The sequence below is a fragment of the Gordionus sp. m RMFG-2023 genome, chromosome 1, assembly GCF_954871325.1.
Source record: "Gordionus sp. m RMFG-2023 chromosome 1, tfGorSpeb1-WG-v2, whole genome shotgun sequence".
In the NCBI taxonomy this organism is placed as follows: Eukaryota; Metazoa; Nematomorpha; class Gordioida; order Chordodea; family Parachordodidae; genus Gordionus; species Gordionus sp. m RMFG-2023.
This window is the reverse complement of record NC_088775.1, coordinates 85189554-85217434: the sequence shown is the minus strand read 5'-3', so window position 1 is coordinate 85217434 and position 27881 is coordinate 85189554. Positions and strand designations below refer to the sequence as shown.

The window sequence follows — 27881 nt, the reverse complement described above, 5'->3', positions numbered from 1 at the left end:
TAAAATACTTGGAAATGAAGAGGTCCCCCAAAAATGGAGGCAGAGCTATCTAGTTCCTATCTTCAAAAATAAAGGGGATCCACACAATTGTCAAAATTACAGGGGCATAAAACTAATGTCACACTGTCTAAAACTTTACGAAAAAATAATAGAAAAAAGATTAAGAGATATAATCGAAATAGGAGAGACACAGTTTGGCTTTATGCCTGGAAGATCAACAACCGATGCTATCCATGCAATTAGGCAAATGAGTGAAAAATACAGGGAAAAGAACAAAAAGCTACACATGGTCTTTCTCGATCTAGAAAAGGCCTTCGATAGAATCCCAAGAAAACTTATCTGGTGGGCGCTACGCCACAAAAAAGTTCCCGAAAAATATATAAGAATAATAGAGGATATGTATATGGGACATACAACAATGGTCCGTAGCACAACAGGTACTTCAGCAGGCTTCACAATAGCCGAAGGAGTTTATCAAGGGTCGGCTCTCAGCCCACTTCTCTTCATTACAGTAATAGATGTATTAGCACAGTCTATACCTCAAACAGTCCCGTGGAATATGATATTTGCAGATGATATTGTAATACTTGCAGAATCCAAGGATGAAATGAAAGAAAGGTTAGTGAATTGGATAAATATCCTAGAAACGCACGGATTAAAAGTAAATAGAGAAAAGACGGAGTATATGGTGATAGGAGGAGATGAAACGGAGAGTATTGATATAAATGATTGGCAGATATCCGCAATTGAAAGCTGCAAATATTTGGGCTCCACTATACAAACAAACGGCACAATAGAAAAAGAGATAAAGAATAAGATTAATCAAGGGTGGTTAAAGTGGAGATCTTTATCTGGAGTGCTATTTGACAAAAGAATCCCACACAAATTAAAGGGAAAAATTTACAGTTCCATAGTACAACCAACTATTCTATATAGTTCGGAAACATGGCCAACCAAAGAATCAGACGAGAGAAGTCTACAAACTATGGAGATGAGAATGCTGAGGATGATTGCTGGGGTAACAAGAAAGGATAAGGTGCGCAGTACAAGAATACTAAATAGTTTAAAGGTAGTGCCCATTAAGACTAAGTTAATGGTAAACAGACTTAGGTGGTATGGGCACACAATGAGAAGGCCTATGAACTACATAGGAAATAAAGTTGAAAGATTGGAAGTGATGGGCAAACGTAAAAGAGGAAGGCCAAAACTTCAATGGGGCCATAAAGTTAGAGCCAATATAAAGAAGTATAAAATAGATAAAAGAGATTGTACGAATAACATAAAGTGGAGAGAGATGTTGAAGGAGCTTACCACCAGAAAAGGTGAAAGCTAAAAAGAAAAAAAAAAATATATAGAGCAAAATAATTTATATTGACTTTGTTAGAAAATTTAAATAAATAAGGTTAGATAATTTAAAGAATGAAAATAATATAAAGATATTATTTATGTTTTTCATATAAAATATATTGGAAATGTTAAATTTGTAATTGTGCACCATATCATATATAGCTCAATCATCACTTGTTTAATTTGTAAATTATGAATCAATTTTTTAATTATTTCTTTTGAATTATGCAGTATACAATAAAAATAGCGCCTTTACAACTTCAGGGGGCTCAAAATTTTTTTAAAAATTATTTTCAATAAAATTATCTTCTTTTTTTCAGCTAACCTGTCTATTTTAATTATATAAAAAAATTCAATATTTTGAGGGGACTTTTTAAATTTTTTAGGGGGCTCTAGCCTCTGTGCCCGCCCCCTTAATGACGCTAATGCTTACGAGTGATATTGATATTCCATTTTTAACAAAAAATTTGATTACTGTTTACACAGTGAAAATATAATTCAACTAGCCATTTTTAAAAAATAATATCAAATCTATTTATAATAAAATAGAATACTAAAAAAAACACTTAGAAGGCTATTAAATTTTTTTAAGGGGCTCGAGCCTCTGCACGCCCTTTTCCAGTGATGCGACTGATTAAAAAATAAAATTTTAACATCTGATTGACATTCCTTGAAAAATATGAATAATTTTTGTTTTAAAAAGTTTAGAAAAATTATTTTCATTTAAAATCATTTCCCGGTAAATTTTTTGGGCAATGCTGATGTAATCAAAATATTATCCTTTGTGAGTTGGCTGTTGTTGAATATAAAATAGCTACAGATGTGCATGGACATTATTTTTAATAGTGCCAGTGTGAGTGAACGAATAATGAATGAAGCTCTCTTCCTAAATTAAAAATTCTAATATTTATTATTAAAAAAATACAATTTTCTAATATTTAAGAATAATTTATATTCGTCAAATACTTCGAAAGAATTATTCTTTTTCTTATTCTAATCGAATAAAGAATAATAATCGTATGATTTTCGATAAGCATATATGAAGTTACGAGTTAGGTAAATACTCCATCAAAAGTTTCAATTCTTCCCTCCTCGAAAGAAAAAGAATATTTTTTAGACAACTTTTCTCCCTATTTATATAATATAATATTTCTGAATTTTAATTTAGGTCACCAATTATTTTATTTATATAAGGCTGTGAGCTAAATATCAAAAATTAAATTCCGAATTTTAGTAGCTTTAACCCAAAAATTTTTTTTAGAAAATTTTATAAATTTCAAAATTATAACATAATTGATTAAAATTTAGAAATGTATTAATTTTTTTTTATTTTTGCGAATTTTTAAACCATATTTAAAACACAGCCTAAACAATATATTGATATTTAATGTTTTCTAAAAAAAGTAGCACTGCTGAAATTGATATAATTTATTAAAAGAAGATGTTGAAAAATAAAGACAATTAATAAGATGGGTTGGTTAATTAAAATCAAAATCAGATATCCAAATTACCCAAACTATAGTAAAAAAACATAAACATACTTTTTTTTCTTTATGTAACCGAACAGAAGAGGAAAAGCTCTTAATCCAAATTTCTGATTATAAATGTATTAATATTTATAATAAAGTAAAATAAAATGGAATCTTTAATGACAAGTATAAATAATTATTAAAAATATCTTTTTTAATGATTAAACTTTGTACGTGTAAAACAAATCAATTTTTTTTTACAATAAAATCATGTATAAGACATTTTAGGTTTAAGAGAGATTTTTATATATCACATATATGCATATAGTCACCAAATAGGCCTTAATTCCGCGAATTATAGAAATTATTAGCTTTAAAATAATTGATTGTAAGGCTTGTATATATTAAATTGTCAATTGCCAGTCTTATAAATACATAATAAATTATTTGATATGATATTACAAAAAATTACGTTAAAACATTTAGTTGACTCGAGTAACATAGTATGTAATTTATTACAAATATATAATATAATATATATAAGAGAATTTAGGATAATTATGGAAAGGTTCAAGTTATATCTTGCCTGGAAAAAATTAATCTATAAAATACATTTTATCATTTTTTCTTCTTCTTAATAATATAGTATTTTATATAAGTCTTGGCTGTGTTTGTAAATTTGTAGATTGATTTATATAGAAGATATGGGGGGTTTTAATAACTATTCCACATAATTAATAATTAAAATAGCGATTTAATATTCTTTTTCAACATGAATATTCTCAATATTATTACAACTGTATGTAGAGTATCAAAATAAATCAAATAGTATTTTACAAAAAAAGTTTGTACTAAAAAAATCTTACAATTCTATATTTCATCTCTTTTTCTCTTAGAATATTTAAAAAATATTTCAAAATCCCTTGATGTGACAGTAGCTCTCCAAACTAGCCAAAACCAGATAAATCAGCCAGAAAATGAAGAAAATACAAGCTGTAATAACTTTGCACATCATAGGGCCACCAAGTTCGCCTTTCGTTATAGCGCGCTTTGCCATTAAGACTGCAACAGCGATCACCGCTAAAACACAATATATCGTTACGGAAAAGGCCAAAGAACCGGGGTCAACCAAAAATGGAGTTCCTTTCGCAGCGTGGTATATAGCGGCTAAGGCCCAAGCCAATCCTGTAGTTTATTTAAATATTTATAGAAATTGTTAAAATTTTCTTAATAAGGCTGAGGATCTAAATATCAAAATAAAATTTGTTAACTTTCGTAATTTTAACGAAAAAAAAATAGAAATAAGCTATTGTGTTAATGTAAAAATAAAATGGTGGCCTAAGTTGTTATTTCAAATTTTCGAAAGTTTATTAATTTTTAAAGTTAGGAAAATTAATAAATTTTAGCTTAAATTTTACAAAATTGTAAAATTTTTACGAAAAAAGAAAGCAAAATTTACGAGATTATATAAATTTTGAGGTTTTTTTATATTTAGGTCTAGCCGAAAATAAAGTATGTTTCGATATGTTTAAAAGTAACGCCAAGATCATACTATAGCATTCTAAATCGGGCGCATAGTTTTAAAATATTTAAATATTTTGAACATACCCATAAAAAAATTTATCGTCTGCTGACTTGTTGAATTAATTTCCGAATAATTTACATATTTTAAATAATAAATGGATGAATATATAATATTCTTTTATTAATAAATGTTTAATATCTCAAACGCCAAAAGCTAACACTCTCTGGTATGTTCTTAGCCGAATACCTCATATATAGTTAGCGCGATTTGGTCAAGCGATTCAAAATTATTCACTGTAATTTACAAAAGCAAGCCGATAACTGGTATAATATATAAATAAGTAGCGAAATGAAGAAATCACGACAGCTGTTTACCTATAAAATGTTAGCTATAACGAATCAGCTGTGATTTCACTAGCGATTAATTTTGCACTGTTTGAGAAAATCTCGTTAACTATAAATGCAGCATAAGACTCATGATAGCACCATTGAAATCTAGTTTTCATTGGGTTTTATTGAATCTTTTTAAAATTATGCCGTCAAATGTGGTTTCATAATACAAATCAAAATGAGTAAATTCTCTTAATCTTAATTATTTATATTAATATATAAATTCGTTTATTATCAACAAAGGAAATGCTTGAATTATTATAATAGAGCTATCTACACATTTTGCGAATTTTACGATATCGAATAACTAGACTAAAACAAAAAGGTTATAAATAAAGAATAAGAAGTTTTTTTAAAAAAATACCTATTCCTAAGAAAACATTGACAGCATTGCTTCCTGTCACATTTCCAATACTGGCATCGGCGTATTCATCTTGCATGGCAGCTACCTTGCTAGCGAAAGTATCTATCACATATTTATTTAAATATTATATTTTATTGGATGACGCCATTCCCGTTCTAAATTGCTAAAAACAAAAATGGCCAAAAATTTGGAATCTTGCCTATATGTCCTAGAACATTTAAAAAGCAATATTAGAAAATTTTAATAAATGCTATGGAAATAAACACTTGCATTTAAATTGAGTTTTTCTAAAAAAAAAATAGCTAAAATGCAAGGGGGGGGGGGGGCGGGGGGATTTATTTTAAATTAAAAATATTTGTCCCATTTTTAGAAATTTTCTTAAAATCTTAATTTAAATATGAGTGTATATTTTCAATATTGCTCTAAGCGATTTATAATCGGTGAAAAGAGCTAATTTGTTTTAAAAAAATTATATTAGGCAATTAAACCGCGATAATAGTGGAGAATCGCATCGCGCCTGCATAAATTACTATATTAAATAATAGAACTATGCTATCGTTTAGTCATGACTATTCGACGTTTAACTATCATCGCAATGAGGCCTTACCCTGTATTCACGGTTAGTGCGAATTCGCGGAGAAATATACAAAAATACAGCGTGTTTGTAAAATTCGCCTCGAATTCGCGCTAACTATGAATGTGACCTTTAGGCTATCTAAACTTATTAACTTTAAAACATAAATAATATGATTAATTAGTTTTAAAAAAATGGAAAACAAACATTCTAATATTAATTTCAGCACACTATGTATAATATAATAATAAAATATAGTCGTGGCCAGGAGAGAGCGTCTAAACCCCCCCCCCCCCAATTAAAATTTCCTACTTTTCGCAAACTCTGCCCTCCCCCCAACTATTCAAATTAAAGGGTAAATGATATTCAGCACTAGACGTTATTGTTTTTTATTAAATAAGTTATTAGAGATTGAGAAATTGGAACCACTTTAGTAAAGTCTCAGCTTGAGACATATTTTTCCTGAAATATAACTCCTCGAATAAGTCAGGGTTAAAATTGAAGGTAAGCCGTGATGCGAGTTAATAAAAATGACCGATATTATTTTTTTAATAAAATTTTAGGGTAACTGCTATATATAATGATAAACAATAATTATTTGGAAAAAAAAGTATAATTAATCAATTTTTTAGAAAGAAGCCATTTTTAAATAAAGAAATAAGTGTGGACAATATATATATAATCCGACTAAATACTTTGTAAAAACGAACATAAAGCTCTCTATTAAAATATAGAGGAGAAAAACCACATAAAAGTTTGTCGCTCTTTAGCAAAATATCCTGGCCACGCCTAATGTAATAGTAGAATCTAAAGAATAAATGTCAAATAAAACTTTTCTTAAAAATGATTTTCTAGAAAGAAAGAAAGAAAGAAAGAAAGAAAGAAAGAAAGAAAGAAAGAAAGAAAGAAAGAAAGAAAGAAAGAAAGAAAGAAAGAAAGAAAGAAAGAAAGAAAGAAAGAAAGAAAGAAAGAAAGAAAGAAAGAAAGAAAGAAAGAAAGAAAGAAAGAAAGAAAGAAAGAAAGAAAGAAAGAAAGAAAGAAATATATCATACAATTAACCATAATATTCTATTTTCTTGGTGATAATATATTTTTTTTAAAAAACTTATTTCTAATATTTTTAAAATTATGAACCTGGTACACTAGTGCCTAAGGCGACGAACGATATAGCCGTGACACTATCTTTGAGTCCTATTGTGCATCCGAATGAAGAGGCTAAATCGCCAATCACAGCTGTCAATATGCCTATCCATATGATAGCGAATATGAAGCAGCACCAGCCACCCCAATAATCTATTTCAAAAAGAAAATTAATATTTATTTATAAATATTTATATATAACCACCATAGCTCTAGATTAATTCACTCATATAAAATCAATTTCCGTTATATTCTGGAAAATTAAAAAAGAAGGTGTTTCAAATTAATATATTCTTCTTCTTTCTTTAAGATGATTATCAATCACACATGTTCATTCAAATTAGTAGCAACGACGATCGAAATATCAAATGATTCTTTTAATTATTGTTGTCTAAACTTAATTCTCATTATAGATTAATATAGCCTGAACCGATCAGAATTACAATTTTTTTTAACGGCCCGATTCGTTATTGAAGGGAAATCTCTAAATATATGCATTATTAATTTTTTTTTTTAAATTAAGGAGAAACACAAATTTCCCTGCCCGGTTTAGACTATTGATTCATACATAATAAACCTTTTATTGTGGTGTACACCGATTTCAAAAATAACTCATCTAAGTCGGAAAACAAGGAAATAGAAGTGAATTTTTTTTTAAAGGATTAAAGAGAAATGGTACGTCATGACTGATAAATTGAAAAAATAGTGAAGGAAAAAAATATTGATTAATATTTGCAAGAAGTTATACAAGGAAGGAATAGCTAGATAAGAAGGAAAACTGGATAAATATGTTATTGCGAAAAGATGGAAGAGCCTTACTACTGATTTTCTTTAAAGAGAAGGTAAGGAAGATAAAGAAAAAGGTAAATAATGGTAAAGAATTAAACCCTACAAGATGAGTATTGATGCGGCATCTGTTGATTTTCGAAATAGAATGTATGCCGACTTATGATACTTTCAAATTAAGGATCATACTAGCGGAAGGTCAAAGACCTGACCTGACTGAGACTAAATCAGAATAAAAAGACTGGACCGAAAATCTATTAAAAACCGGACGGATATTTTTAAAACTCTTGCAAAGCCTACATTTAGACTTGAGATCAAACAAGGAACTGTTAGATATTTTGTCTTTGCTTTTACTACTTTGGGGTTCTTTTTATAATTGATTTTAATATTTAAAAAAAATTGTAGAATTAATGGGTAAAAAATGCCATTTTTATTGGTTCCATATTTTTTGTATTACTTTTTAATGTTACTTTTTCTTGGTTTTGTTTTCATAGTACATTTTTGTCATATTTTTGGGCAATATTTTCCAAAGCCTTACAACGATTAAGTTGCCATTTTATCGTGGGTGGAAGATATATTTTGGTCAATATATCAGAATTTATATGAATGTTAAATAGCAGAGCAAATAACCTTGAGAGGTCAAGATTCTTGATAATAAGAAGAGGCAGTTGATTTTATTATTAAGAAAATATTTACGCCATTTCTATTTTATTTTGACAAACATAAATAATTCTATTATTATATCCCATTTAATTTTATAAATAACAATATTAATAATTGAATTGAAAGGATAGTTAAATATTTAATAATAAGAAATACTAGAAATCTCAGATTAAAATATTTAGCGTTTATAATTTTTTAATGATTCGTAACGAAAAGACCGGATAGAAACCCGTTAATTAAGATTGTTCGGTCCCGTCCGGTTCAGATGTTTTGGTCCGAATCAGACCGTTGATCTACACTAGATCGTACTGTTATTAAAGTAATTGATGGTAGGAATGGCGTCGATTTTAGGTTAGAAAATCTAAATAAACTATTACCATTTTCATTATATGGATACTGATTATATTTGAACCAAAGGGATATTTAATTTGAATAATATTATATTCTTGTATGGAGTTATAATATTTAGTTACAAGTAGGAATTCATTTTTATTATAACTTTAACTTTAGCAGAGACAATATAAATTATTATCACTTAGTTTCAAAAGTGTCACAATAAATTCTTCAGTGAATTTACAATCTATTTAAATTTCGGGGTGAATTAAATAAAATATTGAATTAAAATATACCAGTAGGAGGTACGAAAGCGAATAAAATTTTCCAGAACAGAGTAATGTAATGTAGACAATAATCCCAGCAAGAGGGAGCATTTTCCTTTTCCACACCTTCTTTTTCCTCTCCATTTTCTGTTTCTTCGGCTATTATTATAAACCACATATGTATATAATAAAAATAGAGCATCATTTTTATGATTTTTGTTAAATTAATTTTTTGAATCATTTAATTAAGATATCCTATAATATGTCTTGTTGGAATGTAATTAGCTGTACTCCACTTCTCCCCCCCCCCCTTCAATCTTCCACAATAGCTTAAGGTGGCTATTTTCTTATACCAAATCCATCTTATTTATAAGGCCTTTTGCTAAGACAAAATTTATAATGAATGCGACTGGACAAATTCGTTAGCAATTTAACAGCTGATCGATCGTAAGCAAAAGTATCTTTCTACTGGCATCCCTTTTCTTCCTTTACAAAATTTTTTTTAAAGGAATAGTTTGTTAGATATCTTCAATTCATATTAAGATAATGATTTAAAAAGTAATTAATATTAATAAAGACTTTGATATGATGAAAAATTGGATCGATTAGCTGCTAAATCGTTAATGATTCCCACCGCGCATTATAAATCCGATCTAATATTCATTTATTTAGATTTTAACAATAAAACTGCAATATTTTAAGAAGGTTTAAAAAGAAAAGTATTCATAACAGGAGGTTTATATCTGCTAGGAAGAGTGAAATTGGAAGGATAAGAAGTTGTGAAGACGTTATCGTCAGTTAAATAAAATTGAATTGGGGGGGGGGGGGGGGTAATTTTGATTTGTTAGGAAAGAATAGGGGGTAAAAATTAAAGTGTGTGTTGGGTAAAATTTAAAGGGGAGGGGGGTGGTGTGTAAAATATTTGAAATGGTAATATCATCATTTGCTAGGGTTTATTATGTGGTGTAGAAATCCTTGTGTATCTTTTATTTAAATAAAATAAATAATAAAAATATACGTTGATTAATGGTAAAAGCATCTATAAATTGATCCTTCCAAGTCGATGTTCCAACCAAAAATGCGATGTTGGTCTTTTTCAAAAGTTTGTCTATTGTGAGCTATTAATTTTAAATTTTTTTATAAAATCAATTTAATACATATTTTTGATAATAAAAATGGTTAATTCATAAATTTGTTTATATATTTATGCTTTTTTTTATGAGTAAAATTTACGATAAAAGTGTGTATAACTATATAAATTAATTAAAATTATTTATTCGCCTAAAATATTAATGGCCAAAACAAATCTCTTTCGTATTTAATAATTCACATTTTAACCCTTATACACTTCTTAAATTACATATCTTATATTCTCCCCCTTTCCTCCCACCTTTCAACTCTAATTTTATATATGATATATCTTATATTTATATAGACGTACTAAATGTGAAATAATTTTTATGCAATATCATGTTTTAAATTTTCCATCACTTTAAAATCTTTGCTTTCGATGATGTTTATAGTGCAAGAAGAAATGTCTCCAAGAACGGGAGATCCTAATGTGGAAGGGTCAACTTTGTTGTTAAATATCGAAGGTCTGGGGCTTTTGGGTATGGGACTATTTGGGTCAATAATTGAGTCTTCATCTTTAGGTATGAAATATAATAAGGAATGAATTAAAATATGGGGGGGGGGGGCTAAATAAAATACCGGGTCATAGGGACATTATATTTAATTTTTACTTTTTGAAACCCATAAAATACATTTGTAAATATATTATAACAATAACTATACACAGATATCAAATGCAAACTAAAATTTAATTTCAAATTGTAAGGTTAAACAAAAATAAATCGAAGAGGGAAGGGGCATATTTTGTTTTATACCTGAATTTTTTATCCATATTGGTTGTCCTAACTTGAGTTCAAACGATACATTTTTTTCGTATTGTTCAGTATCGATTATACGTATTAATATGTAACCCCTTAAAATAAAATGTAATAAAAAAATGTTAAATTTAATCCTTCCTTCCTTCCTTCCTTCCTACCCAAGTCTTTCTTTTTTCTTCCTTATCCCTTAATAAACTATTTTAAAAAATACATTTTTCAGGGCCATTACTAAGATGGGGTTTATTTGCCCCCTTTGTCTCGCAAATGGAATATTTTAAATAAGCATTTTATATGCAAATTAAAATTATATTTTAATAAAATAAACAAATATTTACATACAGAACATTGGGCCTCTGAGACCAAAAAATTTATAAAATTATTCTTTATACGCTTTATGTTTTTAACATATGGAACTTGAAACTACTGCATTTTTGCGTTTCAGTTTCGTTCTAGTCAAAAATATATATTCAGTTCCAAGCTTCGGAACTTTCTGGAAGGTTGTTCATGATAAAATATCTAATTTTATTTACATATTTTATTTTCATTTTTGTACTCTTAATTTCTATCATTACATCTATCAAATTAATATATTCTCTAAAAGATTATCATTTATATTTTTTTGCGGTGGTGCTATTTATAAATTTGTGTGTCGAAAAATTTTCATAACTTTGAGCAGAATCTAAAGATGCTGCAGTGTTATATTTGATATCTTTCTTTTCATAAAAAAAAACTCGATAGAAATACATCGTCTAAATTTTCAACCACGTTAAAAAGAGAGAAAGAGATTTTGGAAACGGACTCTTTGTTCTGGAAGCTACTACATATATTGATTTTGTAAGAGTTAATATCGTGTCAATTTTAGAAATATTAATCACGGAATATTCGGTCACTAAATTTGGAGAAATTGTCGTAAAATGTCTAATTCGTGTAATTAGAGCGATAACTAAAAAGTTTTCACTTATAAAAAAGAAAAACGAGGGAGCGGGAGAGATGAACTTAATTTAACATAGTAAAAAATTACACGTGTAACTTATTGCAACCACTCCTTTGAATAAAACTTTCACGGAATATATTAAATTATATAATAAACTATGGTAACTGCTCCTGTATGTAACTCATCTACAAAATCAAAATAATCTAAAAAAAACAAACTATTTATTGTAAATATTTTGACTTTGTAATGAACAATTATTATGAAAGTCATATAAAATTAATTAATTTTTTAATTATTAATATTTGTTGGGTTGTTAATGAATAAATAATTTTTTTTTATGAATTTATAATATATTATATTAGAAATACTCTGGGGGGTTATACACTATAATAACTATGTTTTCTTTCAATACTTTTTCGTTTTTCGTTTTTCATTTTTTATAAATTATTAAATTTTTTTGATATTATTAAGTTATATCGAATTATTATCAAATTTGTTTCATTTTTTTTAATAACAAAACAACACTCAATATTTTTTTTTCAATAAAAAAATTAAAATTATATACATATAATATAATTTTTAAATAAAAATGTAGAATATACATAGTGTCTTTTATAATTGAATCCGAGTATGTTTCAAATCCTTAGGGATGACACTTTATAATTAAAAAAGATAGGGATGACACTTTATAATTAAAAAAGATAGGAATGAAAATGTAATATAATGTTTTTTATTTGTTAAACACATTTATTTGTAGGAGTATTTTAATCAAACATAGTTATTGCTTGATCTATTACGAAATTTACACCCTTAATAAAATATAATTATTATTATTAACTAGATCTGATATTTATGATAATTCACTAAAATGATGTTCTAAAATTAACAATACCTTTTTAAAATGATTGTTAATTAATTAATACTTTAAAAAAAAAATTATTTGTCTATTATGCCCATTTTTTTTTAATACAGAAATAATTTGGATGCGAAAAAAAAAATAGAAATAAGTTTTAAAGATCCAAAGTGTGTTTATACTATATTATACTTAAAATTCAATTACTCGATTTGCTCGTCTTCGAAGACAAGATAACCTTTAGTCCTTTCGAAGTCTTTAGGATTTCCAGAGCCATCTTCCCCATCTTCCATTATGATGTTGCTGCTTTTCTGGGTATTTTGGGAAGTTTGAGATATTTTATGATCATCTGCGATGACCGTGTTCAACTCTATAGATGGTAGCGACGATTTTAAGGGGTTTTTTTGCTTATTTTTGTTATCACTAATTGATATTATGGGAGGGGGGGGGGAATAAACAATAAAAGATCAGATGTAATTTAAGGCATAAAGTGTCAATTTTTGGATGATAAATTTAGACGCCTTTTTCTATTTTCTTTTTTATATTTTACTCAGTCATAAAATGATGTCCTTGCCACTCCTTTCCTAGCGTCGAACCGCTGTCTTCCCCTCTTGCCGTTCCATCCACAGTTTGGTAAGGCAAGTAAACCTTACCACGCGAACCAGCCTTTCTGAGCACTTTCACATTTACGGCTCCACAATCTTCGTTAACTTTATATAAATCATTTTCTATCGCAAATATCCCGCCATGATCATCGTCGAATATCATGACAGTAGCGGTTCTGGGATTATCCAACTTTAACAATGCAGGGGATGTAGTCGATGAGGGACTCGAAGAAGAAGAAAGATCTACGGAAACGTGAGTTCCTTTTCTTTTGTAGAGTTTTGAATACCATTTAGAATCCCTGGAATAACCAACTTCTACGTCTACATGGACATTTATATATATTATAAATAAAGCAAATGTTAAAAAAAAGAGAAATTATTTGGGAGTTATTTATGAATTAATAAAAATAAAAATGAAAATGGTATAATATGATATAAACCAGATTTTTAAAAATCGAAAGAAATCATGCCTTGGAATGAATAAAGAACAAAGACCGGTGTCTTAATTATATAGATTTATCCATTTCAAATGTTCCTAAATTACTTATAAGGTATATGATCTTATGAGAAAGATGTGTCTATTATGTGTTATAGTATTATAATAATGTCAATTTTCTTAAATTATATCCAGTTTTCAATAGTCGTTATTATATGTTTGATATACTTATAAGTTAAGTATAAAACTTATTTTTGATGTAAAATAAATAGGATCCTTCAAAATAGTTTAATGATCGTTAAAAATGCGACAAATTCGAAAAGCAACTAAAAAAAATTTAAATATAAAGTAATTTTTTTTATTTTTTGTAATTATAAATTCCCAAAGTGTATAATTATTATATTAATTTTATATTATCATTTTTTTTTCTTCTTTTTCCTGTTCAACTGAGTTGAAATGAATTCCCAGAAATCATAAATCAATAATAAAATTATGCTATGATAGATGGATAGTATATGTATTCTTAAAATTTAAACAAGTTTTTTAAAAAAATATATATTATATACTGTATAAAATTACTTTGAAATATAATACACAAAACCAAACTATAAATTATCACAATATTATTTATTATGTTATGGCTTATGAGGATTCAATTTGAATTTTAATTAAAATATAAACCACAATTGTCTTCCGACATAATTAATTTTGAGAAACTTATAAAAAAAAACCCTCTTCTTTATTTTTTCTTAGATCGAAAGAAAAATATAATTAGTTATAATATAAATAATTAGTAAGAGGTGTAAAATAATGTTCAGAAAAATAGGAGGAAAAGATATCTCAAATATCAGGAATATATATTTTGGAATTGTAAAAGTTCACAAAAAGGTGTCTTTTATGAGAATTTCGAACAACTTGTAATATTATAATTTATAAGGAAAAATAAAATAAAATTAAGTTAAAACCTTCTTGGGGTTCTGGAGATTCGGTTGGACTAGGAGGGTGATTATCATCGGCAAACTTCAAATGTTTCAAATCAACGTAAAAATATTCGTCCTCTTCGAATAGTTCATCGTTGATAATGGGTACAGAAAATGTGGCCTCGATTTTTCCTTTATGAACATAACATTTTAAGTGGATCTATGATTTAAAATTCATCTCTTTTTTTTGAATCTCAAAAATTAGGGGTCACATTAAATTAAAATATATTGATAAAAGAGACATGTTGATCTCGGTTTAAAGAAGGCCATAAAATGGTAAAATTTAAAACCGGGCTTTAAAAAAAATGTAAACTCGGCCGGGCCTCCGAATATTTTATTTTCTAAAACCCGGGCCGGGTCGATTTTTTTAAAATATATAATTATATATTTTAAATAAAGTTTTTTATACTTAAAACGGCTTGATTTATCAATTTTTCAAATTAAGATTTTTAGTCAAAATAATATTTCGCAAGCCTCTAAATTTAAGTTAATAGATGTTACGAACCTTTCAGTTTAGCCATCTAATGAGCAAAACCCCCAGGCTTGCGTAATATATTTAGGCTATTGGGGTTATCAGATTTTTAATGGAGCCATTTAACAACGCTTAATCCTTGTATTTCAAATTTTATCTCTTTAATTCAAACGATTTGGAAAAAATAAAAACCAGTCCAAAAATTATTCATAAATCTTTTTTATAAATATTCTGGGCCGGGTATACCTAAAATATTGGGACCAAAGCCAAAAATAATTATTTGAGATCAGGTCGGCTAGGTTATAAATTTATACCTCTGTCTATGATTAATATTGAAATTGTATAGTAATTTAAAATATAAAAATAATTAAATTTTTTAAAAAAAGAGCATTAAGATTTTTCAAAATTTATGAAAAATGGGAGATATTTTTGAAAAAAATAAAAAGAATAATAATTATAATTCCTAATTAATCTCAAAATATAAAAGTTATTTAATTTATAAAGATTAATTTATTACTACCAATTGTCATGTGTTTTAAATAATATCATACAAGAAAAATTTGAATATTTAATACTAATTAGGAAAATTCACCAAGCTGTTTTAAATACATCGAAAATAGGTCCTAAAACATCTCTAAACATAATCCCGATAAAGGGGAAATTAGAATTTGTAGTAAAATAATTTTTAAAATTTTTTTAAACCTTTTTCAAAAATCAATGTTCCTTTAGTGGATCCATAATCTTCTCCAGCCTTAGCTGTTCCATTTCTGGTTTCGTAATCCACTTTGATAACGGAATTAAAATCCCCACCCATTCTGACCACTCTTAATTGACATTTTCCGGCATTTTCCATGACTGTGTAATGACCCGGATCAAAATAAACCCTAGTCACATCTTGGCCTAATAAACTACCTTTTTCGATATTTTCTTTTAATCTGGCGTCTTCCGAGATGATGGGCAGTTTAGTCTTTTTTTTTTGTTAAAAATATAATATAAATAAATTATACCACTTTAAAATTTTTATATTTATTTATGCGTTCATTCATTATTTATTATATACTCCCCTGTCACCAGATTTTGAAAATTAATCTTCAAAATATTTTTGAGCAAGAATCTTTGAAGATTTTGATCAAATTACCTGAAAATGCTTAAATCTTTTATATGTAAATCTTTTTCAAGCATAAAAATTAAGATTCTGCTCGCAACATTTATTATATATATATTTATTTTATTATTTTATATAATTTATTATTTTCTTACCATTAGGGTATGAAGATAAAAAAAAAGAAGAATATTACTTTAAGATCGGAACCAAGTTTTTTATCGCTGAATAAACAGTTAGACAGCTTCTGGAATCTCGTCTTACTCATCACGTTACCCTGTTTGCTGAGTAATTTTCTAGTAGCTTGTATCCTGTAATAAGCCCTACTCTTGGGGCCACGATTTAGTATTTTGTAAGAGGCCATACGTTCTAAAGTTTGCAAATCGGCGTCTGGATTTTCCTTTCTAGCCTCGCTTAGGGCATTCATATAGTCTTGTCTAGTTTTTTCAAACTCTACGTAGTCCCTATACGCCCCTTCATCGGAATTCGAGATGGAATCACCAATCATAGCAGCATCGGGAGACAAAGGCACATCATCAGATATACTTTTGAAGAATGGAATGCTCCTGAAATTGAGCAGTGTCGATTTCCTTTTTGAAGGCATGGAATATGATATGGATTGGCGTTGATTGCTTTTATCGATGACTGACAAACCCACGCCATTCGTCCTTTCGTAAATAGGGATACTTTTAGCGGTACCGTCCATGTATACCGATATTTTACGTCTGGCGCCAAAATGATCTTTATGGGGCATGAGCATCTGACCCTCGCCACTAGCCACAGAAAATCTTTGTTTATCTATTGTGGCGACATTTTCCATTTCGAGCGCTTCTTCATCGGGAATATAGGTCATCGATTTCCTATATTGGGCCTCGTATCGTTTTGGAACAATCCGCCAGCGCTTATACATTTTTACGTCTACTATGTAAGCCGTTAGAACTGTCAAAGGGAAAAAAAAGAAAGTTATCAGGGCTTCTGTGACGCTAACCTGTCCCGGACTAATCACCGCTAGAATTAAATAGAGCCATATGTATGCGAAAATGCTCCAACTGGCGGTTATGAAGAAGACTCTCAAGTAGTGAATTTTGCGAAGCTGTGAAGAGGGCACCACAAGTATACAAATCCCTACTATAATGAACATGTTAAAAGCTGCGCTGCCGACTATAGTTCCAGGCCCGAGTTCGCCAGCTTCAAAATTTTTGCCGATCACTTCAATTATGGATAGTAAAATCTCTGGGGCTGAAGATCCTAGAGCCATGAGGGTCAAATTTGATACGGTTTCATTCCATATCCTTACGGTGACAATAGTTATTTCTTGTTTGGGAGGTTTCTTAGTGCGGAAAGCTTCCAGTGCACCTACCGACATCTTAAGAGCTACGTCTTTTTCTTTGGATGTTATAACTTCGATGGCCGCCATAAAACGATCGGCCACGATGGAAACCCCTATGAACAAATAGATGAGACTAAGGAAATATACGAATCCCCTCCCGATCATGGCCATTTTGATTTGTCTTTCTAACTTCCATTTGCGTCTATTTAAGCTCATAACATTTTTAAATAATGACTTGTTGTAATAAGCAGATGAAGAATCGATTTGATTCAATTTAATTAACTCTCTCTGCATTTCGGAGATGTCCGGTTTCCACATAGGTAATATTATGCCATCTCTACATGGGTTTCCATAAGGATCGCATTTGGAATCTCCCTTTGGTTGATTATTATGTATTATTTTACTTTTAGGGATACCTCTGGGATTCTGAGCCAAACAAAATCGACCGAATAACAGAATCATCAAACACGCGCAAAGATATGAATTTACAAAATGGTAGCGACAAACTGTTAAAAATAATGTAATCCTCCGCATTAGTCCTTCATATAATGTTCGATTACACAATTTTATGAGAAGCTTATCATTATTCAGACCCTCCTTCCTTAATTAGTTTGTTGTCTGTGATTTTTACTATCTTTAGATATTGAAAACAAAAAATTAATGTTTTTTTTTCAAATAATAAAAATATTAAATAATATCAAATTTTAATAACATTTTTCATTTGTAATTATTATTTTATCAAAGTTGACATTTTTAGATGTGTCTGAATATGCGTAGGTAGATAAAATATTATTGATCGAAACTTTTTTTTTATAAAAAAAAATTGTTTATGATTTTATAATAAGCATGATATCTCATCCGTGTTGTTAAAGGGCTAATTTAACCAAGTTTCAATTAAGATCTTCGCCAAAATCACGTTAAACAAGTCTTGAGATTTCGTTAATAGATGGTTCAACTCTTTCTGCTATCTATGAGCAATATCTCCAGGCTTGCGGTATATTTTTTGATTAAAATATTGGGTTAACCGCTTATAAAAAATCGAGCCGTTTGACAACACTAGATCTCTTAAGATATTATATCAATAAATTTCAAATTTTTTTAAAAATTAATATTATATAATATAATATAGATTACAAATATTCAGGGGCGAAATTGTCTGAAATTCACATTAAAGGATCTATTCTTAATACGTGCTAAAATAGGATTATGACCAAATCAGATATTTTCAAAAATTAAAAAAGGGCGCGCCTTTAATGAATCGAATCTTAAAAATTTAAACACCTGAAAAAAAACAATAAGACCTAACGTTGAATAAGCTAAACCAGTACGACATATTATCATACAATCTAAATTTATTATTTGAGATCTAAAAAAGATAAATATTTATAAAAAAATGATTTTACGTTAAAAAGTCCGATTTGGGTCGATTTTTAAAAACGGCCCGATTAAGATTTTAGCCAAAATATAATCATGTAAGCCTCGCGGATTTGGCAAATAGATGCTCAAAAACTCTTTCTGCCATTTATGCAAAATATCCAGGCTTATATGATATTATTTTTGTTTATAATCTTACTCGGGTCCTTTAAATAACAGACCTTGCCCTGTCTGCAAAAATAACATAATATATATATTATGTTCTTTTTTTAAAAAATTATCATTAAATGACATTGAATTTTTATTTTTTTTTGATAAATCATATAATTAAATAATTTATAAGGTTATAAAATATTAATGTTTTTTATTTTATTTTATTCTATAAAATCATATTTACAATTCACGTAAACTAAATATGGGTGCTGTTGTTAAATGGCATGGCTAGCTCAATATTTTAGCCAAAAAAAATATTCCTTTCGCCTCTAGATTTGGCTAATAGATGCCCAAACCTTTGTGTCATCTATGAGCAAAATCTTCAAGCTTGCACAATTTTTTTCTAGATAAAAAAATATTGATTTAGCCGCTTTTAAAAATCGGCTCAAATCGAGCCGTTTAACAACACTAGTACTGATGCAATTACAATCTATCTTAATGGATAATTTCATATATACTAGTTTTATTTTTAGTGGTATATTACTTGAGCAATCTAATTTTTAAAATAGTTTCACTCCTTAAAAAAGAGTGATATTTCAATAATTTATTTTTTCTAGAAATCTACTTCTTCCCTTTATATTCTGACAGAGAAGCCGCCAACAGAGTTAAACCCTTCTCGGTAGGTAGAATTACAGTGTCAATTTCTATATGTATTTTCTCATCTGTTTTGTCATATAATATCCTTAGCCTTTTCCCTTACACTTTCCCTATTACTTCAAGAACTTTAAATATTTTTATATTATCCATTTCATTATTTACAATTTCAATTAATTTTTTCTTTAAATATACTTTTAAAAATAAAAATATATTTTAATTTTTTTTAAAAAAATCTTGTATTTTCAACAAAAAAAAAGAATAAATAATTTATAATTTCGCTGACATAAATCAAAGGCTGGGAAAATAATTTTTCATTGATTTTGATAGTCTGAAAATAAAAAATCTTTTCATTGATAAGTCAATATAACACTATCATAAAAATGCCATGATGATACTACCCAAATCCCATAAGAAAGGGATCAATTTCTAGTGTAGGTGACTAACTCATGTATTGACTCTTTGCCTCTTTCTACCTCGTACATCTTAGAGCATAAAAAACATTTAAAAATCATCAAATATCAGAAATATCTGATAACCATATTTTTATGGTAATCATCTCCACCACTTTACATATGATGGCTTCACCGTGTCCTTCTTACAGATCTAAGCTCACACATTAGCAAATTTATTAAAAAACATGATTCCTTCTCAGGCATAGGCTGGCAATAGCTATGCAAAGTCCAATTACATTAGCTCCAACGGAAGTCTCTTCCTCAAAGAGCCAATAGAAGTATACCTATCGCATGTTCGAATACTCTTGGGCATTGGCGTATCCAGGATTTTTCTAAAGGGGGAGGGGCACTATTAGGTTGGTTTTTTTACTAATAAATTTTATTGGAGGTCTTTAGGTTTATTTATAGTAGGCCTTTAGCTATATGAGTTTTATAATAATTTTGGGTTTTTACTTTTTTTTTCTGAATTATAGCCATTAAATATATCATTTTATTGAGATTTTATAGCTTATATGCCAACGCATCTCCTTTAAAATCTATGTCATTGTTGAACTCATAATTTTCATAATGGTTTATAAGATTGTATTAAAAAATTTTATTTACATGTTTGGGTTCGTTAATATTTATCGGGTAAAATAAGATTTGTTATTTTAATGACATTTTGACACCCCCCCCCCATCTTCAAGAGAAGATTCTAGAATTTTATATTTTATAAAAAAAATAAACATATATAATATTGTATAAATCACTTTAGACTAGCAATATGAATGAAACATAAACTAATCGATAGAAGCTGTTCGCCATTTTAATTATACTTTTGATAATATTAAAGTTGTATATGTGTTAAGGCCCTGTCCTGTCTGAGTTAATTTAATTTTGATACCAATTACTTTTTAATATAGGCTAAAAAGCTTCCTTTTTTAAGTTTGTTTTAAATATTTGGTGGCATTGCTAATATATTTTATTCTCGTTTTTTATGTTTTTTATGTTTTTTTTTGTTTTTTAAATTTTCTCTTTTGCCTTTTTTTGGCTATTTAGTAATAAGTCGATTTAGGACACGCCATAAAAATGTTTTATATTTTTATATTTTTTGTTTTTCATTTATTATTTATAAAACTCTCCTTACAGCCTTCTTTTTATTTTTCTTTTATCTTTATAAATAATTTATTTTTGTAAAAAATTTATGTGATAATTCCTTTATAAATATCGTATCAATTATAAATTCAAAATAAAGACTAACATGCACGTCATCGGATAACATTGCATAGCCATTTATAAAGGACCATGCTCTATATCGGGCGATCCTTTTATACTTACGCTGCATTTATATTAAACGCGTTATTATTCAAGCGTTGTGTTATTTAACGCAACGTTATTACAGCTGATTCAGTTATAAAAACTAATTTAGGATAAAGCTAAAATAGATAGAGAAAATTATTTTATATAATATTTAAGAAAAATATCGAATTCGCTATTTTTTTATAAAACGCAACCTACATTTTTCAATTTTTATTATAGCGTTATCATCATAAAGCTCCATATTAAAAATTTATACCTATTTATTGACTTTATTTTGTGATAACGCTATGTTAAATATCACAACGCTCGAACAAAACGTGTTAAATGCGAACCTTGACCTTAATTATCCAGAAAATTCACTTTACAAATATAACTGGTCAAGATAAGAATTGAATTACCCTACCTATTGTGTCTTTCATATCGTCCTAATCTCTGACCATCTGAACCATGGCTGCTATTTCAAAATTTTTTTAAAATTCATGCACGTGTTCTGTTCGCAACTCCAGAATAACTAGCTTACTTCAATTATTACAATATCCTTTTTTTTTATTGCATTGATTGTCAGTTTACCTAGTGTGACAATTTTTCATGTCACATAATGGTGGAATCGATTTTTTAAAAAAAAATGAGACATTTGCTTGTTTAAAATTAGATTTGAATAGACAATTTATTCATAATAATGCACTTGAAAGCCTAGCTAAATGCAAATCAGCTGGACCCGCCCTTTAAGTAACCCCCGTATAGTAATTATTATCATATTAAAAACTACTATTAAATTGATAAATTGTTTCTTTATTATCTCGATGATCAAGCAATTCATTAATAAAGTTTGCGTCAGACATAGTAATAAATTGGGCTCTAGTTTAAAATTTTTAATAATGATACGGGTACCCAAAATGGCGTCCCAGCTGTTTTTCATTGATGTACACTTTTAATGAATGCATCGTCAGTCTAGGTATTATTATATGTCGTTGGTTCTATGACTAGAATTTTTATTTATTAATTTCATCTTTTGTTAAAATAAAACAAAAAAAAAGGAATAAGTAAAATAAATATTTTGGGAAAAGGTTTCAAAAAAAATATAAAAATTCGTTTTTTTTAAGAACGGGGGAGGGGAATTTATGTGACGGACATATTTTTTTTAAAAAATATCAAATCCACCTTTTTTTTGGATAAATAATTTAATTATGTTAATAAGCCACATATGGTTATTCTCATTTTATATTTTCGTCCGTCAGCAAATTACATTGTATATTCAATGATACAAGTCATTTTGCATAATTGGCCAATACTCGTAGCATCAGTTAATTTTCGCCTATTGGTAATGTATAAATTTCAACAAAAAAAACAAAACTTTAAATTTCATAACCAGATGGTCTAAAATTTATGGGAAATTTATATTAATAAATACACACACACTTGGGGTTATTTTCAAATCTGATTTTGGTTGAAATGAAACGTATTCCATCATATCCAGAAATACCGATTCTACCATTTTAAGAACGATTTTGCAAAAAAAATATTTGGCCTGTTATAACTAAGGCAAAACGGTTATTGATAGTTAACTACCAAAGGCGATGTTGAACAAATCTGTATTTTATATTATATTATTTTTTGTTTAATACACTGTAACAAATGGTTTGTAATTTATATATTTTTAAAACATCGTCGTTTTGGGAAAGCGTTTGTGGGCTAGTCGCCGATAGATCTTGGTTCAAATCCAGCAAGGATCTAGTATTCTTTCTGATGCCAACTAGATGATTCCGTGCTATGAGGTGTGATATATAGAAGATCGGAAGCAACCACATGATTCCATAGCTCATTAGATAAAAAAAAATGGATCTCATTCTGTTTAAGAAAAAATGTTATATTTAAACTTGGCAACATTGACCAAGAATTGGAATTGATCTTTATAATTACCATTTTTTCTTAAACTAAATACTTAAAATATAGTAAAATATAATATTTTAAGAAAGAAGAAGGGGAAAAGAACATTTATCAAGTTAAAGATTCCTTAGAAGCTCGAAATTGTTTCGGTAATAGAATAGTGATTACAAATTTATTGTAAAATGCAAAACATAAGGAAAGGTGCAAGATCCCTCTCCCTGTGTATACAAAGCCCTACGGCATAATCATGCAGAGGATGGGCCTGTGTGTAATTCACCTTCGCTCTTTGGTCAAGTCTTAGATTAACGTGCTTTAGATTAGATTAAATTTAAGGGAATCTAAAGTGGGGAAGGGGGGAAGTGGAAGGAAGCTTATTTGTTGAAATGGAAATAAAAATAAAAGGAGACTATGATTAAGGCTAGGATCCCGCGAATCAGCTGATTTAAATTCGGAATCAGAACCAAACTCTGAAATCCGACTGGGTTTCGTTTAAGATGGGGCGAGAAAAAGAAAACGGATTCATTATAGGTTTTTTAAAAAAATAAAATAAAATTCTTTATCGGGTTCGGTTCGCAATCACAAGGAATCCGGTAGTGAGTTCGGTTATTTGTCCAAATTTGAACTGGGTTTACATTACCGAGACTTTCGAATACCTGACTTATGGTAAAGAAACCATTTTAATGGTAAAATAAACATATAAACAAATGAAAATTATTCTGTAAGCTTAAGCTAGAAAATCTGGGCTGGAGCTAAAGCCAAGCTGGCCCAAAGTCGGAATTTCAAAAAAATCAGGCCTAGTTGGGCTCGAGTTTATTTTTTTTTATCATCTTCGAGATTGATTTTAAAAAATATATTTTTTTAAATTAAATTGACGAAATAAATATTTTCATTTTATTAATTAAATTTAATATATTATGACGAAATAAATATTTTCATTTTATTTAAAAAAATAAATAAATAATCTATTTTAATATTTTTTTAAATCAAACAATACCTTATTTTAACAAAGGATGAAGCAATAACTATATATGAATTTATCTCAAATCATTATATTGAAGAAGATTTTGAATATTATATTATTTAAATATATCACAATATTATATTTCGATTTTCGAATATAACCGAATTCGGGTGGAATAAATCAACAAATATAAGGAAAAATCATAAGACACTTATACAGTGTACATCCCCCTAATTAGAGATGATATTAACCCCTCCCTCTACTCCTCTACTAAATCAGCAAAATCATACCTTATGCTACCCCCTTCAATTTCGGTGACTATTTTGTGTTCCCTCCCCTTTTCCGTGTAATAAAAATGCCTTCAATGAAGATTTTTACTGCTCCATATAAAAAGCAACTTTGTAGATTTGCGCGAAAATATTATCCGCAGGTCTGCAAAAGATATGTTTTGATCCAAAAGCTTGTCCAATGTTTTTAAACCACCCGCCCATTATTTAGAAAAATCGCTGAAACCGCCCACCCTCCATGATTATTATAATTATTTGATCCCTCGTTCTATTCATTCATCCAACTCCACCCAGTGCAAACCTGGAGTTTGGAATTGAAGCGAGGAGGGAGTTAATATTGTATTGACAATATCCGATATATTATAATAGTGTAATATATATTATTTTTTTCCAATAAATAAAATCAATTTTTATTTAAAGAAAAATAAAATGCACTTTTAATAGATTTTGTGACACGCTGACAATTTTACCTATGAACTCTATTTATATATTTTTTTTTAAAATCAGGATAAAAATAAACCCATTATCGTAATTGGGATGATCTCTTTTTAAAAGGAAATTTTATGTTTGTAATTATTCTCAAAATTGTTGAAATATAGAAAACGTTTTCTATCTTAGGTCAAAATCGAAAATGAAAGAAAATAAAAATAGCATTGTTGATCAAAGCTTCCAGTTTCTGAGCAAAGATCGCAATTAGATAATTGTGCATCTTTACTTAATTAAAAAATGAATATATACCTACATATTTAGAATCCTCATTAAATTTACCGAAATATAATATTTACTTTAAAACAAATAATTTTTTAAAAAAATATCAATTTTTATATATATTCAGAATCACCTTCAAATTTGCAGTTTAATGATATACATATATTATCGATGTTAGCGTCAATGTGTTTTTTCCGGCAATGTGTTATTTTTTTAACTTTGAATCATTTTTTGAGCGCGTTTTTAAAAAATAAAAATCTGATTTTACCAGAGAAATGTATTCCACCATGTTTGGAATAACTACCCTATAAATTTCAGACAAATTTTTTTTCATAAACTTTTAAATTTAATATAATTTATATTCGATTTTCCATATATATTTTATATAAATTATAAATGACTTAAAAGTTAAAACAGCAAAATTGTCTACAATTCATAAGTTAGGTATTCCTAGACATGTGCGCCGCCGGTCAAATGCGCCGCCGCCGGTGATTTTGACCACGCCGACACCTCGCGCCAAAGTGCCGGCGTGATACATTTTTTATTATTAATTTATTTTATATATTATTTATGAATTTTAATTAGAAGAAAAATATTAAATATTTTTTGAATTATTAAAAAATGCGATTTTATTTTTTAAAATTAATAAATATTATTTGCTATAAATTTTGATTTGTAACAATCCATATTCGTTCACTTTGGGCAGGTTTGTGACCAACATGCTAGATAAAATAAGATTAGGACATTAAATTTGAAAAGGTAATTCTATATTTTATTCTTTTAATTTTTGATGCTTCAAATAATTTACAACTGGTTATATAAAATTTATTTTTTATCATAATAGGAAATTTTAATTAATGATTTTTATTTTGTTGCCATTATAATAATATATATAAAAATACCAGGACTAAAACAATTATAATGGATGCAGCATTGCAATATCCTGTAACAAAATATAGTATATCCTTCCTAGAAAAGCCTTCTTTTGCATGGAAATATTTTGGATCCTTAATATTAAAAACTGACACAAATAATAAGAGAACCAGTGTTGCTACAGATAAAATCTTTTGTAATATATGCTTGCAAATAGCACTTGATAAAGATGGTGAGGAAGAAAATAATTATTCATTTTCAGAGTAAAATTTTTGATTATTTTAAAAATATTTGCAAATTTTTTAATTAGTTATCTAATCAAATTTTTTTCAAAAATTATCAGCACATCAAATATAATAAAACATTTACTTGACAAACATGATTTATCATGTGAAGAAGAAATATTTAAACAAAATTTAAAGTTATTTTTCAAACCCATTGTACTGACCCTATAAAAGATAAAAAATGGATTCTGGTAAGGAATTATGTTCTCATGTGTTGCAAGGATTTAATGCCATTCTCTTCTATAAATAATACTGGAATGCAAGATTTTCTAAAGGTTATTTTTAAAATCATTATAATTTTTTATAGGGCAATCTTAATTTTTAACTGTTAAGATATTGAATTACCAGCTAGAACTAAACTTAGCCAAAGTGGATTAGATGATGTGTATTAATCAATGAAAGCGTACATATGCCAACAAATTAATATAGGCCCTATATTTTGTGCTATAACTATTGATATGTGGACCGACAAATATAGATAGCGAAATTATATCACCTTTACATTTCACGAAATAGATAATAATTTTAATATTGTATTTTATACATTGACGACACATCATGTCACTCAAAAACATACCGCCGAAACTATTCTTTCCGAGATAGAAAAAGTTGAAAATGAATTTGATTTAGGGTCCAAGAAAATTCAAATGGTTACGGATGCAGGACCAAATGTAAAGAAAAGTGTTCGCCTAGGAGAATATGACCATCATTTATGTTTGGGGCATGGATTACATAATCTAGTGAAAGTCGATTAAATAAAAAAAGTTAATAAAATAGAAAATCAAAAAATTGAGAGAAGTTAGAGTTGCCTTAAGATTCAAAACAGCGGATTTTGAAAATAAGAAAATAAAAAATGTTTTGAATATTTTAGATTTGGATGATAATGATCCTTTTTATGAAGATCTTTTGTGGATTGATGATGATAGTGAAAATCAAAAAGCATATGAGAAAAAACATAAAACCTTAAAATTAAATGTGCCTACACGTTGCCATAGTATTTTAATAATGCTGGATAGTATGACTGGCATTAACAAAAATCCTATAAATATTCTATTAAATAGAATGAAGAAACCGGATCTCAAATTATTTAACTCCGATTGGGACTTGGTGCATGAACTTTTAAATTTTCTTAAAACCTTCAAAAAAACTGTTGAATTTTTATTACTATAAATTTAGCCTTATTATTTCGTAGTGAAATTAAAAATCATTTAATTGTAAAAGAATATGTTAGTCCTCCCATAGCATCCCTTAAACAAATGCTTACTAAATTTGATCATAGATTTCCAATAACCGATCTTCATTAGTATTTTAAAATACATAAATTATTTTTAATATATTATTTCTCTTTCTTTTATTTTTTTACTTAGGTGTTAGGAGCACTTTTGGTTCCTCGTTTTCAATCTATAAACATAGTAAATGAATATTTAAAGGAAAAAAATATTACGGTAAATTTTTATGTCAACACGATACCTCTCTACGGCCTTACACG

At 28.1% G+C, this 27881-nt stretch overlaps 1 protein-coding gene across 1 annotated transcript; it reads right to left on the bottom strand.

Moving 5' to 3' along the window:
• Positions 1 to 3459: 3459 nt before the first annotated feature.
• LOC135922595 (sodium/calcium exchanger 3-like) lies at positions 3460 to 18033 on the bottom strand. The gene is made up of 12 exons (XM_065456998.1): positions 16324 to 18033; positions 15728 to 15992; positions 14539 to 14685; positions 13083 to 13458; positions 12740 to 12955; positions 10743 to 10840; positions 10348 to 10502; positions 9875 to 9974; positions 8887 to 9015; positions 6803 to 6961; positions 5095 to 5196; positions 3460 to 4001 (listed from the first exon to the last, which is right to left on the bottom strand). The coding sequence occupies exons 1-12, from the start codon at positions 17989 to 17991 to the stop codon at positions 3730 to 3732; spliced, it is 3687 nt and encodes a 1228-aa protein (XP_065313070.1). The 5' UTR covers positions 17992 to 18033; the 3' UTR covers positions 3460 to 3729.
• Between the last annotated feature and the right edge of the window lie 9848 nt (positions 18034 to 27881).